Genomic DNA, 15329 nt, shown 5'->3' on the forward strand with positions numbered 1-15329 from the left:
ATTTAAAGAGGGGTAAGACCTATAGTGTAAGAAGCCCACCTGGATAAACTGTTGCAGAATGACTTTTGGTAGCTATAATTGATCTAGGCTAATGCAAAACACTAAATAAACTATTGTATTTAAAATTTTATTTATAATAACTGAATAACCGATGACAAAAACTGAACACCAGTAAGAGATTAATCTGAAAGGTAAAATTATTCTGATTTATACAAATATAACTTAATTGCCTATATTTTAACTGAAGATACTTACACTAAGTGCAAATAGCGATAGATTCTATTTACATTATGTAAAAATAGCAGTATTTTCTTTGCAATAAATGTAAATAGTAGTTAGATTATAGTAACCCCTAACCCTATCCGATAAAAAAACTTTATTATTAAACAACTGTTAGGCATTTTTATTCCAATTTTCATATATTTTCTTCGTATTTATTGAAAATAAATGCCTTTCCAATTTGATATGCGATGGGAAAAGCGGGAAGAACGAGTTCGGCAAAAGGCGGATTCGAACTCGGGTCGATCGCGTCAAAAAAAATGTCCAATATATGCCATGTCCGTTACACCACTGACAGACCGATTTCACTCTGTGTAGGCCTATTTTTGTCTCTTCCAACCAGATATTGGTGGGCGGAAACTGGTGCCGTTTTAGGCAGTGGTTCCATGAGGTGGAGCAAAAAGAAAAGCGCCCATTGGATGTAAAGCAAAAACAAATTAGAAGTGAGATTTTACATTGAATGAGTCAGATTAACAGCTGTCATCTCAATTTTATTGCATGTTCAGTAAAGTTAAATCTCCAGAGACCTGGAACTTCGACTCTGTGAGCTTTTTTGAGACCAGAACTGAAGAGACTGTCAGCGAATTTTGCCCGACAATGGAAATTCCAATATTTACTGTTGATGCTTTTACTAATGTACCTTTCAAAGGCAATCCTGCTGCAGTATGTCTTATTGAGAATGTAAGTAACGTTATTACACTATAACTAGACAGTCTTCTAAATACGTTGACTATTAGTTATTCATGGTAAGAAAATGTAAATGTGTATAAAATGTTTCTCTGTAATACATTTAGGAGCTGCAAGATGATATTTATCAAAACATTGCTGCTGAGATGAATTTATCAGACACTGCTTTCATCATAAAACGGAAGTCTATGGATTTTACCTCAGGTATTTTGCTGCTGTGAGAAGCATGTTGAAATGGGCTACTCAAACAACACTTATTTTCATTTTGGATTTGATGTACTTTGAAAGGTGCAAGGTTTGGGTTACGCTGGTTTACGCCCAAAAGTGAGTATCCACTATGTGGACATGCAACCCTGGCCTCAGCAGCAGTTCTCTTTGACCTTAAAAGTAAGAAACGCTCATCCTGACATTAATCTTTTACCAAAAACAATGGACTGGTGACCACTCTAAAAGCACAATATCATCACACAGAGAATGTCAACCCTGTTGTGGTGTTTGAGACTATGAGCGGAGAGCTTAATGTGCGCCAGCATGAAGAATATCTAATAATGGACTTCCCCTTAAACAAACCAAAGCCCCAGGTATGACCAAAAGACATCTCGTGGACCCTTTCTTCAGCTAAACTAAAATGGACACTTTTGATCAATCAATTAGTATTTGCTTTTGGTCCGAATTTGAGTTTTGAATGTTTCATTTGCAGGACCAACATGAAATCAAGGAACTTTTGAAGGTAAAAATGTCAGTTTGTAGTCTGTATTTTTTTTTTTTTTTTTAAGAACAACACAAGCAGAAACTATTTTATGTTACCATTTTGCCTAACATTTTCAGGCTGCTGTTGGAGACTTACCCATTCAGGATGTGTGCTACAGTCCAGCCATTAAAAATCTAATGATTCGTCTAGCTGACACATGCAACAGGTACTGCTGGACATTTCTAAATGTTCACAAAGAAAATTATATTGGAAATGGCATTGTATTTGTGTGCATTAAATGATTATTAAATATGAAAACAGCTTTTTGCATAGAAAAATGAATAAACTATTGCAAATTCTATTTGAAGTACATTTTAAATGTTTAATGCAACATTCAGTGAGAAAAAAAGATCCATCTACAATTTACAACATACACCCCCGGCTTCACAGACAAGGCTCAAGCCTAGTCCCAGACTGAAATGCATGTTTGAACTGAAAGCAACTTGCACTGACATATCTTAAAAGACGTCACTGCCATTGTAGGGCTAATTAAACTAAGGCCTAATCCTGGCTTAATCTAAGCCCTGTCTGTGAAACCAGGCCAAAGTATGCTAAGCATTCTGCAGTGTTGTTAATTCTTCATTGTTGGCAGGTCTGATCTTATGTCTTTGAGGCCAGAGGCAGAGACTCTTGTGAGAAATGAGACCACTGGTAAGATTAAAAGTCTCATCGTTACTTTGAAAGGAACACAGACCACTCAGTCTGGATATGACTTCTACTCCCGTGTCTTCTCACCCTGGGTTGGTGTCCCTGAAGATCCGGTCACTGGTGAGCAGAACATTCAAAAGCCATTTGAATGAGAAATGTATACAGTGTAAACTCATAAATATTACTAAACCATCATGATGGGATTCACTGGATATGCACAAGAGAAATCAACGCTTACTGGCAATCATCAATGCATCATAGTACAACTTTATTTCTAAAAGGGTCTGCGCATACAGTCCTTGCTGCCTATTGGTCGGAGAAGCTGGAGAAAAAGAAAATGATGGGTAACAGCCTCCTTTTCCTTCACTGCATCATATCATCACAAACATAACAAATCTAAATCTACGGTAGAATAGAAATACTGTCACAATTTAAAAGTAAACCTTCAAGGATGAGTAACTGTTCTGCTAACATTAAGGAAACAAGCTACTCAGAATAAGACATTTATCTCCGCTATATTTGTTTTTCTAGCTTACCAGTGTTCCACTCGTGGTGGTGAATTGAAGCTGGAGATGAGAGACGACGGTCGACTGGACATCATTGGTCAGGCCCGGATCATTCTTCAGGGAACTCTTAGAATCTAGACAATTTTGCACAACCGATTCATTGAATTTGCAGATAGTTTTGATTGAAATCAAGTGCATTTAATTTCCACTTTATATTAATGTGATGTGCACTCTAAGCTATGTGCCATTTAATAACATTTATACAGTTCGTTCTGGTTTCTTGATTCTGATTGGCTGAGAGCCTTTTTTAGCTCAGATCCACTGATTGCCTATGGCCGAATCACAGCCGTGCTGATATACAGCCATAATGCACGGCTACGAGTGTGATATTGTGTTTATACAACAGTTCAACTGCACAAGTGTGTAAATAAATAAGAAACAACAATGGTGTCTCTCTCTTGTGTGGAACTACTTCCTTCCGCCACAGATTCAAATCTCAAGTTAACAGTTTGAGCCCAAGCCTCCGTTACTGATTCTGAAACGTCACTTTAGATGAAGGAACGCTGAGTTGCTTCATTGAATATACAACAGTCCTTTCAGGTTCTCGATTCTGATTGGCTAAGAGCCTTTTCCGATATTCTACTAGGCGACATTTATTTTGTTTTCGATACGATACTGATACTTTCAAAGACCAGTATTGTCTATATTGATATAACTCTAAACTGAACTTTTAAATTATTATTACATTTATTAAATTACTTAGAGTAAATTGGGTAATGATACCCACTTAACATTATATTTGAAAGGCATTTTAACATTCAATATGCCTTAATTGCAATTTATTAGATTATATTTGTTTACACGTGGGTAAAATATGTCAAGTTGGAGGTACATATTTACATATATGTATATGTAAAACATATATTTAGATGTATAACTAAAAACACAATTTTATTGTCTTAGTCCTTAACATGTCAGGTGGTAATCAGAAAGAAATACATTAATTTTTTAATTAAAATTATACATAAATGAAATGAAAAACTCAACCCTGTCAAGTTCACAACCCTGAAACAATGAGAAATACACATGTGACAGGGTTGAGTTGTTTTGCTCAAAATGGCCACTGCTCCTTGTGTATTGTAGCAGAGTAGAGCAAATATTTTGAGATGGGATTTAAAATCATTTTGTGTCCAAGTGATGTTGGCTGCCACCTTGTGGTACAATACTGGATTTTACTGTGGAGTCAAGAATAAAACAGACAAAGTTTATAAAATGTATTTTATTTATTTCTCTGATCACCCACCCCCTTCATATCTGAAAAGATTACCCATTTTCAAGAATTCCTATTTTCAACAATGTTCCTACAATCCTGATGAAAAAAAGTGGATCTTGAGCATGGTGATTTGCCTTATTGATTAAATTAATATGACCTGTGGCTAGTCCAACTAGATTTTTTTTTTTTTGTATATATATTAATGGTCCCTGTTATCTAAACAAGTCGTTTTTGTAGAATGCTCTAAGAGTATAACATTATGAATTTCTTCTTTTTAAGAGTCCTGATACAAGGCTTTATGAAATGAAGAAAAAAAACATTCTGACATAATAAATAAAGGGATTCTGCAGGTTTTACAAAAGTAAACTTAAGACTTGAAGTCTTGTTTTCTGTGAAACTGATCAACATAAAGCGAGTTTGTTCTTGTTTTAAATCAAATATCTGCCAATGGGCTCAAAAAAATGAACTTAAAGGGATAGTTCACCCAAAAATGAAAATTCTGTCATTTACTCTCATGTTGTTCCAAACCTGTATAAATTTCTTTGTTCTGCTGAAATCAAATTAAGATATTTGTAAGAATGTCAGTAACCACCCTCCTTGACTACCATAGTAGATCTGTTTGGTTTGGACAATCTTCCAAATATCTTCCTTTGTGTTCAGCAGAACAAAAACATTTATACAGGTTTGGAACAACTTGGGTAAATTATGTCTTTTTTTTTTTTTTTTTTTTAATTCAAAAGGAAAGTTTTCTCAAAACTCATTGACAAATATCTGTTCTTGTTTTAAGCATGAACTGACTGGATTTTGTTCAATTTTACATTTGTATCTCAAGCATGTATCTTGATTTAAATGTTTAAATGTGTTTTATTGGAAAACAAGACAAAAATAATAAGGAAGATGTTAATTTTTCATAAAACATGCAAGATTTAATGCCACGACTTTGTGAATTTAAGATTTTTGACCTTTTTAAGGCCTTAATTAGTGAAAGGGTGAATTAAGACTTATTTAAGACCCGCAGAAACCCTGTAAATGGCTAAATAAGACAAAAAGTATTCCAGTTGACATATTACACAACAAATGTAAAGCATGAGCAGTATTCCTAAATCAGCTGCAATGACGAAATCCACACATTAGTGTCCATGATAAAGAAACCACCAAATATGGGCAGGTCACATCTTTGTGGTGACAAATGAATATTTTAAAGAATAATAAAGACATTTTATTATCTCTTTGTAAATCTAATGGGTTAAAACATAATCTGTGGACACTGAAAAGGGAGGAGAATTAATAAAACTAAAATATTTTATCTTGTGAACGGTTTAACAAATGTAATGGACCAAAATCTGTGTGGTAAATTACTCCATGCAGGTTACAGCATTTCAACACATAGATGGTACCTGTTAGGGCTGGGTATTGACACAAACTTCACGATTCGATTAAATTTCGATCTCGATTCAATTTGATTCCCTTGTATAGGCCTATACATCATCAGGTACATCACTGCCTCTTCGCTTTAACTGAGGCGGCAAATGATGATTATTTGAATTTAAAAGACTGTGTTTCATATCAAAAGTAAGAAAGCTTATTGCAATTTATTGGATGGGAAAACGGGCTAAGAAAAACGTTTAGTGAAGTTTTGTTTTTGCATCAACTGAAAACAGCATACACTGGGGATTTATGAATCAATTAAAATCAAGAAATTAACATAACCCAGCCCTATAGGTACTATACCTATTGTAAACAGGACAAGTGTAAGGCATCAGACAGACATGTAACCACAAATAAACATGGGTCCTTTAACCAATATTACACCTTCTCTTTTTTAAGGACACTTAAAAATGTAAGAAAGTCACCTTTCGGCTGATAACTGACTTGTTTGTGAATGGATTGATGATTGACTTTGTGAATGAATAACAATGGGTATTTTTGCAACCTTCACATGATTTGCTTTGATCGTGAGCTAATCAAATCAAATTAAGATTGATTAAATATGTAAAGTTAGGCATTTCTTGATGGGTATCCAGAAGCTTTTTTAATGTAGTTTTTCAGCCAATCGCATCACCTAATTCAAAACTGCTATTAAACATTGTGCTGAATTAGATCAAAGCAGATAAACATCAAAGCTCTGATAGAGGCTAAACAGCTTGAAAGGTGCACAAGGACACCATGTTGGGAATCCCATCCCTTTCTGTGTGTGACACGAGTGAAAACATGGTTTCTGTATGCGCAGCTGATCCTGACATCAAAAACCCTCGTACATGACAAAGACAGATGCCTATTCCCGATCCCTACAAGACTGTAACTACACAACTAAGAAAAGTCCACTTTTGTTTTATGCCAGAAAGACTCGACGTAAAGCAGTTAGACAAAATAAAACAAAGTACATTATAAAATGTGTGTGATCAGTGGTCAGTTTGAGGTTGAAAATTTTGGGGTTAGTTTTTCTCTTTTTTTTTTTTTTTTTAAAGAAATTAATACTTTTATTCAGCAAGGATGCATTTCATCGCTCAAAAGTGACAGTAAATGCATTTATAATGTTACAAAAGTTTTTCATATAAATGGTGTTCTTTTGAACTTTCTATTCATCAAGGATCTATACTATTTTTTACTATAAAAATATTAAGCAGCACAACAGTTTTCGACATGAGAACATAAGAAATGTTTCTTGAGCATCAAATTAGCATATTAGATGATTTCTGAAGGATCATGTGACACTGAAGACTATTCCACAATATTACTTTATTTTTGATCAAATACATGCAGCCTTGGTGAGCATAAGTGGCTTCTTTAAAAAATATATATAAAAAAAAAAATCTTACTGACCCCAAATTTTTGAATGGTAGTGTAGTTTTTCCTTTGCTTTTTTTCCATGTACAGACAATGTTATCAAAACCATCCCCAGATCCGCAAAAACAACTAAAAGCGCTGCATTCTGCTGCCAGGCCAGTAGTTGGCGATGTCACTTTGTAAAAAAAATACTACGCGCCTAAAGACTGAACACTGCGCATATCACAGTTTTCACAAATTTGCGTTTTTGTAGTTTACATGGAGACAATAATGGTACAATTTTCAGTTTTTGTTGAAACCGGTGTCACGTCGTCTTTAACTGAACATACTAACCCTGATCACGTTGTAATCTCAGTGATGATTAACCCCAATAATGCCGTTCTACCCCTTTAATGAACTTCAACAACTGCGAGTCTGTACAAAAACCCTCTTTTTGTTTAATAACCAAAGATGTATGTGGCAGGATCGCTTCATTTTAGCACATTTGAATTAAGCTGTAGCGTAGAAAGACCCTATTCAGATATTCAAGATTCAGTTTGGTAACAGGACTTCAGAGCTTTAAAAATCTCACAAAACAAGACACAAGGTGGTGGGTGCAGGACGTAAGAGAACAAAAGTAACAAAACAAAAACTCCTCTATTGTAGTCGCCCTAAAGCAGGATGACAGGACAGGAATTCTTCAGTTCCGGCTAGTTGAGTGTGGCGGAGGAGAAAGGCTCCGCTTTTTTGGCCAAACTCACAAGTAGTGCGTGCAGTCTGTGGAATGCAGGAACTTCATAGAAGGAATGGTCATTTCCAGTTGGGCGGGATCATAATGCTGGTGACAACACCGTGTGTTGTTGGTAGCGAGGGACAGTTCTGTATTTGCATTCCACGCAAACACTTTTCAAGCGAAACCACACGGTCACTCCAACAAGCTATCATCAGGTTTCCTGCTGAAGTGGCACTACTGGCCCCCGTTGTAAGCGTAGTCTGCCTTGTTGTGCATGATGAGTTTGTTGTCCACAAAGTAGAAGCTGTCTGATCTGGTCTCATACGGATGTTCAATCATCAAACGTACTGCAGGAAACAAAGGAACGCCACAGGACAGAGTGTTACACGCCACTTTAACAAATGAACACGGACATGTAATGCGCCGTCCTCTATCTGAGCACTGGCAAGAGACAGAGGTCTGAAATTTGATACAAGCCTGACAGGAGGAGTGAGATGTCAGACAAAGACAGGTCAATATGTTACTTGTAAGACAATTGGTTATTCTTTTGTGCCAAATTTCCTCTCTGAGCCTTTGAGGGGAACAAGTCTGATATCTTTTCAATGTAGGTGATATTAAGTAGTGTTCTCACAAATTATAGTATAATTATAAAATAAAATATATATTATATTATAAAATAAATATATATATATTATAATAATATATATATATATATATATATATATATATATATATATATATATATATATATATATATATATATATATATATATATATATATATATATATATATATATATATATATATATATATATATATATATATATATATGACAGAGCTGGGTAGATTACTTATAAATTGTAATCAGTTACTGATTACAAATTGCATGACAAAATTTGTAATCAGTAATATAATGTCTTAGATTACACATTTTTGGTAATCTGACTACTTTTGGATTACATTTAGATTACTTTTGTGCTAACCCTTATTTGATGTCACATATATTGTAGGATAATCTTGTTTTCACAGATACAAAGAAAAAATATAGTCCAAAAAATCTATATTCTATTCACCAATATCAACAGATTCTTTTTAAAATGCAATGTATGGACAGTTAATACTTCAAAATACTAACACTAATGTACCTGTTAGTGTTTGCTGATAGTAAAAATGAATAAAACAAAATCACATCTTAAGATTTTAAAACATATTTCCTTAAAATTAAGTAAATTTAGAAAACAGCAACATTACAAAAACAAATATTCATTTTGTTGATGATTCTGTGCACGATTCCACATCCCTCCCCCTCACCGCCGGAAAAACTCGAAGAATCAGGAACGTATAAGCAATAGGTTTAATATGAAAAAAATATAAACATTAAAAATAATAGAATAATTAGGAGAATCAATGAATTTTGAACAACTTAGTGCCATTGTGTAAATAATATGTAATCATGTAATCTATAAAAAAAGAAACTGTAGTCTGATTACGAGTATTTTTTTGTAAGTAGTTTACTCTAATTACAAGTACTTGAGATATACTTATATATATATATATATATATATATATATATATATATATATATATATATATATATATATATATATATATATATATATATATATATATATATATATATATATATATATATTAAAATTGTCACATTACATATTAAAATTATATTGTAATACATTACAGATTATGCCTACATCTACTCCTGATGGTCTTTTTTCCAGTACAAATTTCTAAAACATTTTAAATCAACATCCATTTATTTGAGAAGTAAATAATAAATAACTGAAAAATATAATATAATTGATTTTAAACTTAAAACAAGAAAAAAAGCCTGTCAACAGGGTAAGAAAAATAAACATTTTGTCCTTTAAGTTTATTTTTATGGCCTCTTCATTCTTGTGTTTCAGAAAAGACTTAATATTTAACTTAATGTTGCTTCAACATGATGTATCTTGATTTAATTATTTATTTATAGATATTTGTACTAGAAAATGAGACAAAATTATCAAGTAAAAATTATTTTTTTGCAGTGTATTATCTGTTAAATTCAATAAAATAAAAGTTAAGTGCAGTGCAGTAAAACCAAACCAAAAAAAAATACAAAACAAAAAAACAAAAGAAACCAAACCAAAACAAACAAACAAACAAAAACACAAAACAAAGCACAACAAAACAAAATAAAACAAAACAAAACAGCATGACTGGTTTAATAGCTAAAAGATCAGTTATATTCATAACAGGAGAATAAAATTAGTTCAAACACTCACTGAGGTCTTCTGGGAGCTGAGGAAACTCGTAAATATGTTCGCACGTGTTCCGACTGTTCGGGATACAGAAGCCGAAGTCAAAGTCAAAATTCTTCAGGAGGCGGTCTTGAAAATAATGCCTCTCAATCATTCTGAAATTGGTAACAGGTCGATCGCCAACTGTGAACTCAACACTGAGAAAGCGTGAAAGGAGATAAACATTATACACCAATTTCAGTTCAGTTTATAGCTAAACAAGTGCTTTATGATGTTTAATAACAACAGATAACATGACAATCAACTACACAGACTGAAGTCTGCTCATGTTTACTGCACAACTGAAAGAAATATTGAGGCCGAATCATGATTTATTCATGGTTTCTGTGGGATTTGGCTAATAGCATTGCGAATAGCAAAGTGTTGCAGCAGATGACACAAGCTCCTTTGTTTCACAACATGAGAGTTGGTCAACAGAATTTCAGAGCCACTGAGGTTTGTTTACACAGCAGAATGCACATGGCCCACAGACTTACGTGGCTCCGACTGTGCGTAACTTAAGGAATGCCGGTGTGAACTGGTAGCGAACGAAACGCCCGGCACTGGTGTCAACCTCTCCGTTTTCCTCATCCTCCTCATCAAGGTCTGAATGCAACAAGTTGAGAAAGAGTGTATGAGTCAGGGTTATCGTTAAAGGGATAGTTCACCCAAAAATGAAAATTTGATGTTTATCTGCTTACCCTCAGGGTATCCAAGATGTAGGTGACTTTGTTTCTTCAGTAGAACACAAATGATGATTTTTAACTCCAACCTTTGCAGTCTGTTAGACAAATCATGAAACGGTAACAATCTATAAGAGTAAAAAAAAACATGCACAGACAAATCCAAATTAAACCCTGCGGCTCGTGACGACACAGTGATGTCCTAAGACACGAAACGATCGGTTTGTACAAGAAACCGAACAGTATTTATATAATTTTTTACCTCTAATACACCACTATGTCCAACTGCATTCAGCATCCGATTAGTGAGGTCAAAAAACGCATTCTGATGCCAGAAGTGATGTCTCACGCTTTGCTTCAATGAGTGCGAGACATTACTGCCGTTGTCAGAGCGCGTTCAGACCTCACACACCAGAAGTGGAGGGCAGTTGGACATAGTGGTGTTTTAGAGGAAAAAAATGATATAAATACTGTTCAGTTTCTCGCACAAACCAATCGTTTCGTGTCTTAGGACATCAATGTGTCGTCACGAGCCGCAGGGTTTAATTTGGATTTGTCTGTGCATGTTTTTTTGACTCTTACAGATGGAATTCCCATTGACATGCATTATACGACAGACAGACGGCAACGGTTGGAGTTAAAAATCATCATTTGTGTTCTACTGAAGAAACAAAGTCACCCTCATCTTGGATGCCCTGGGGGTAAGCAGATAAACATCAAATTTTCATTTTTGGGTGAACTATTCCTTTAACTAAAACCATAAAAGACAGATGTCATTACTTGAATTAAAATAAAACTAATTAAAATTTTAAATCATTTTATTTCAGCTAGTACATTTCTCATTTTCATTTAGTTTATGTTGAAGTACTAAAATAACTAAAAACTAAAATTTAGTTTAAAATTTTAAGTTAAAAAAACAAACAAAAAAAAAAATACTAAAAAATTAAATGAAAATGAAATAGAAAATATAAAAATAAAATCTAATTCAAAATATGAACAAAACCTATAATAATATATCAATGATACTAAAATAACACTGGTATGAGAGAAATGTGAAAAAACACAAAAACAAAACATGCCATTTTTGACCAAAGAATTTCCATTACTTTTTGTTCATGATTACTGCATAAGTATTTTATTTAGCATTTTATTAGAGATTGTATTATACTATTATACTTATTTATGAACAAAAGCATTTGTCATAAAGGAAAATAAGGAGAAGAACTGAATGTGGCTCAATGGAGGCTCAGAAAGCCAAATTGTCCATGCACAGCAAAACCAGAAATATAGATTCACTTCAGAAATTTCAATGAACACGACATGATAAAATTCCCTCATATCTCAAGAGTCCAGCAGAAACCTCTAAATAGATTAGGATACACTAAATGTTGGGGTGTAACCAAGTAGCGACAGATCTTTTCTTCTGTATTTTTGACATATATATGCCTGAAATTGATTATTGAAAAGTAGCAGTTTGGGAACTTGGTTCTATCCATCGGTTGGTGATTGGATGGAGGCAAATCTAAATACAAGCATGAGGTAAATTGTAATTAAAGCACAGAGTTTAAACAGACTAAATGACTGGAGAAGTCCAGCATACATCTCCAACAAGTCTGTAGTTTTACTGCAAGATCCAGCTATGACACGGTTATTAAAAATAATGATGTGAAAAGAAAGAAAAAATTAAACATGCGCAGATGAATTTCATTTATGTTAAAAGTAGTAAGTTAGTTATGATATAAGAACCATTGTGTGAAGTCATCTATTAGTTTATCTTGAAGACAAAGAAAGGAAACATACCACAGTGTGGCGGTTTGGCAATCTCAAAAAGGACAGTCCCCGTTTCCAGGTCTCTGATCTTAAAGCGTGTGAAGTCAATGTTGTAGATGTTGTCCTCTGGTTTACAAAGATAGTCTGTGGAGGGAAAATGTTGTATGTTCTTTAGTAATACATGGGAGGAACATACTCAGAATAAGAGACTGAATACATTCATTCTAAGCACTGAGAAAGCTATGTAGCAATGCTCTTAACATGGATTCACAGTGCTTAATTGACCATGTTTAAAATAGACATCAAGTCAAAGTGCTCTCTGGAAACTCATTAAAAATGTGCTGCATGGATTGGGCCTGTGACTATATAAAGTAAGTAAACACATGTACTCACAGTGGATGCTGTAACTCATAACACATGTACAATGAGAGCATCTGAAGAGTTGTGAGATGAAGCAGGTATCATAGCGCTGTCCCACAGCTCTTACCACGAGTGACTGCGCGGAGTCCCAAAACTTCATCCGGAGTGATGTCTCTCCCCAGCGCCCGCAGCTCTTCCTCCGTTACAGGCCGCCGGTCCGCTTGATTTCGTCGCGATTTCAGCCTTTTCAGAACGCCGCCTCCGGTTTTGCGGTCTCGGGAAGCCGCCGCCGTTGAATCCGAGCCGTTAACGGCGGCGGCTGCCGTTTCGTTGCGGGAGCTCTGACTGTTCATCTCTCCGAAATTTCACTTGGTGTAGCGGCGAAGCGCGAACTGCGTCTCTATACTGAGCTCGACGCTTGCTGAATGCAAGATGGCGTAGCGCGTCACTATGGAGAACCTACGCCGACAGGACTGCGCTCTGATTGGCTGAACGCGTTCGAAAGTTGCTATGGTTACCATTAATTCTGTTTACTTTTTTCAAGTCTCCCCAATCAGCTCACGTCAGTTTATTAGAAACAGTTTTGTGTTTAGGAGGTTATTCATCTTTTCAGCTGGTGCAGTTATTTTGTTTTAATATGATTTTATTTTAAGTATTTAGCCTCTTTCTTCTATTCATTTTCTCTGAGCAAGTTCTCCTGTTTTAATATTTCTGGTTTTCTTATTAAAGAATTTTTTTTTTTTTCATTAATTTTATCTTTTAACATTTTTGATGAATTGTTTGTTTCCTTTATATCTATTATTTCTCATTGCTTAACCTTTTTTTAGTGTAAATTAATTATTAATTACGCAAACTTTAGCTTTTGGTAAGACTATATTAGTAAAAACAAATTGTTTCTCTGTTTTTTTTAACTCGTAACTTTTTTCACAGTGTAAATAAATTATTAATTAAAAAACCTTCAGCTTTTGGTAAGGCACTATATTTGTAAAAAAAAAAATTATAAAAATGTATTTAAATTTAAAATTAAAATACTTTTATATATTGTTTTCTCATTTTATTTATTTGTTGTAAATTAATTGTTCAATGATTAAAAGGGTTAGTTCCCCCAAAAATGAAAATGATCTCATAATTTACTCACCTTCAAGCCATCCTAAGTGTATATGACCATCTTCTTTCAGTCATGGTTGGAGTCAGAGATATATTAAACAGTCGGAGTTATATTAAAAATATCCTGGCTCTTCCAAGCTTTATAATGGGAGTGAATGGTATCTGAGATTTTGAAGCCCCCCAAAAAAAAAAAAAAAAAAAAAAAAAATCACACCGATCCACCCTAAAAGTACTCCATTCGGCTCCAGGGGTTTAGTAAAGGCCTTCTGCAGCAAAGTTATGGGTTTTTATAAGATATCCATATTTAAAACTTTATAAACTATAATCAATGGCCGTACACAAGTAGAGTTCCGGCGGAAGAATGACCTCTGACCTGACACATGATGTATTGATGGATGCGGAAGCACATAGAATAGAGCAAAACAAAACACCTGTCATGTTTTAGAAGTCTAAAATGAGAATTTTTAAAGAGAAATGTTGGAGGAGCTTGAGTTTGTTGCCTAGCCCTATTTGTTTGAACCATTAAAGGCATCTACTCTCACCTAAACTTACGATATTTCTACATATCATGTCATACACTGGGTTAGAGGTCACTCTTCCGCCGGAACTTGACTTGCGTACTGCCGTTACCGGAAACCAGTGATTATAGTTTATGAAGCTTTAAATAAGGATATTTTTCTTACAAGAGAACTTCACTTCAGAAGGACTTTATTAACTGCATGGAGCCGTATGGAGTACTTTTTTGATGGATGGATTTGCTTTTTTGGGCTTCAAAATCTCAGGTACCATTCAGCCCCATTATAAAGCTTGGAAGAGCCAGGATATTTTTAATAAACTCCGATAGTTTTTTTGGCTGAAAGAAGAAAGTCATATACACCTATGATGACTTGAGGGTAGGGTTGCAAAGGAGCGGAAAATTTCTATGGGAACTTAACCTGGGAATTTTGGAAATATTCCAATTTGGAAACTTAATAGGAATTTAATTGGAATTTTGGCAAATTTATATAAATCATGTAAAAATATAAACATTTTGTTTGGTCATAACATGAAACAGTTATTTATTTTCACATTCAATTAATTTAAATTTAGTAAATATGTAAAATAAATATATTTTTATTGCAGCAATTGTGTGTTATTTATTTCAGTGTCACATGATTCTTCAGAAATCATTCTAATATGCTGATTTGATGCACAGTTATTATCATTGTTGGAAACAGTTGTGTAGCTGAATATTTTTTTGGAACCTGTAATACTATTTTCAAGATTCACTGATTAATAAAAAGTTAAAAAGAACAGAATTTATTCAAAATAGAAATCTTTTCTAAAAATACCACTTTAATAATCACTTTTTGTTAATTTCACACATCCTTGCTGAATAAATGTATTCATTTCTTTAAAAAAAAAAAAAAATACCTCAAATTTTGAATGGTAGTGTATATTGTTACAAAATATTTGTTTTAAATAAATGC

At 34.0% G+C, this 15329-nt stretch overlaps 2 protein-coding genes across 2 annotated transcripts; one reads left to right on the forward strand and one right to left on the reverse strand.

Moving 5' to 3' along the window:
* The first annotated feature begins 669 nt into the window (after positions 1-669).
* On the forward strand, positions 670-3321 carry LOC125280074 (phenazine biosynthesis-like domain-containing protein 2). The gene is made up of 9 exons (XM_048210386.1): positions 670-960; positions 1074-1170; positions 1255-1353; positions 1438-1547; positions 1667-1696; positions 1795-1883; positions 2310-2485; positions 2647-2709; positions 2897-3321. The coding sequence occupies exons 1-9, from the start codon at positions 778-780 to the stop codon at positions 3007-3009; spliced, it is 960 nt and encodes a 319-aa protein (XP_048066343.1). The 5' UTR covers positions 670-777; the 3' UTR covers positions 3010-3321.
* A 3581-nt stretch (positions 3322-6902) lies between these two features.
* On the reverse strand, positions 6903-13222 carry unc119.1 (unc-119 homolog 1). The gene is made up of 5 exons (XM_048210589.1): positions 12881-13222; positions 12424-12537; positions 10438-10546; positions 9926-10098; positions 6903-7990 (listed from the first exon to the last, which is right to left on the reverse strand). Exons 1-5 carry the CDS (start codon positions 13104-13106, stop codon positions 7878-7880), a joined length of 735 nt encoding a protein of 244 aa, XP_048066546.1. The 5' UTR covers positions 13107-13222; the 3' UTR covers positions 6903-7877.
* Positions 13223-15329: the final 2107 nt, after the last annotated feature.

The sequence above is a fragment of the Megalobrama amblycephala genome, linkage group LG12 (assembly GCF_018812025.1).
Source record: "Megalobrama amblycephala isolate DHTTF-2021 linkage group LG12, ASM1881202v1, whole genome shotgun sequence".
In the NCBI taxonomy this organism is placed as follows: domain Eukaryota; kingdom Metazoa; phylum Chordata; class Actinopteri; order Cypriniformes; family Xenocyprididae; genus Megalobrama; species Megalobrama amblycephala.

What these genes read in the sequence shown, in the direction of transcription:
- LOC125280074 (XM_048210386.1), top strand. Translation starts at nt 778, where the DNA reads ATGTTCAGTAAAGTTAAATCTCCAGAGACCTGGAACTTCGACTCTGTG. An exon ending in GTCTATGGATTTTACCTCAG is followed by an intron (nt 1,171 to 1,254) that starts GTATTTTGCTGC and finishes GTACTTTGAAAG; the next exon opens with GTGCAAGGTTTGGGTTACGC. An exon ending in GGAGAAAAAGAAAATGATGG is followed by an intron (nt 2,710 to 2,896) that starts GTAACAGCCTCC and finishes TTGTTTTTCTAG; the next exon opens with CTTACCAGTGTTCCACTCGT.
- unc119.1 (XM_048210589.1), bottom strand. Translation starts at nt 13,106, where the DNA reads ATGAACAGTCAGAGCTCCCGCAACGAAACGGCAGCCGCCGCCGTTAAC. An exon ending in ACTCCGCGCAGTCACTCGTG is followed by an intron (nt 12,538 to 12,880) that starts GTAAGAGCTGTG and finishes TTCCCTCCACAG; the next exon opens with ACTATCTTTGTAAACCAGAG. An exon ending in TGCCAAACCGCCACACTGTG is followed by an intron (nt 10,547 to 12,423) that starts GTATGTTTCCTT and finishes TGTTGCATTCAG; the next exon opens with ACCTTGATGAGGAGGATGAG.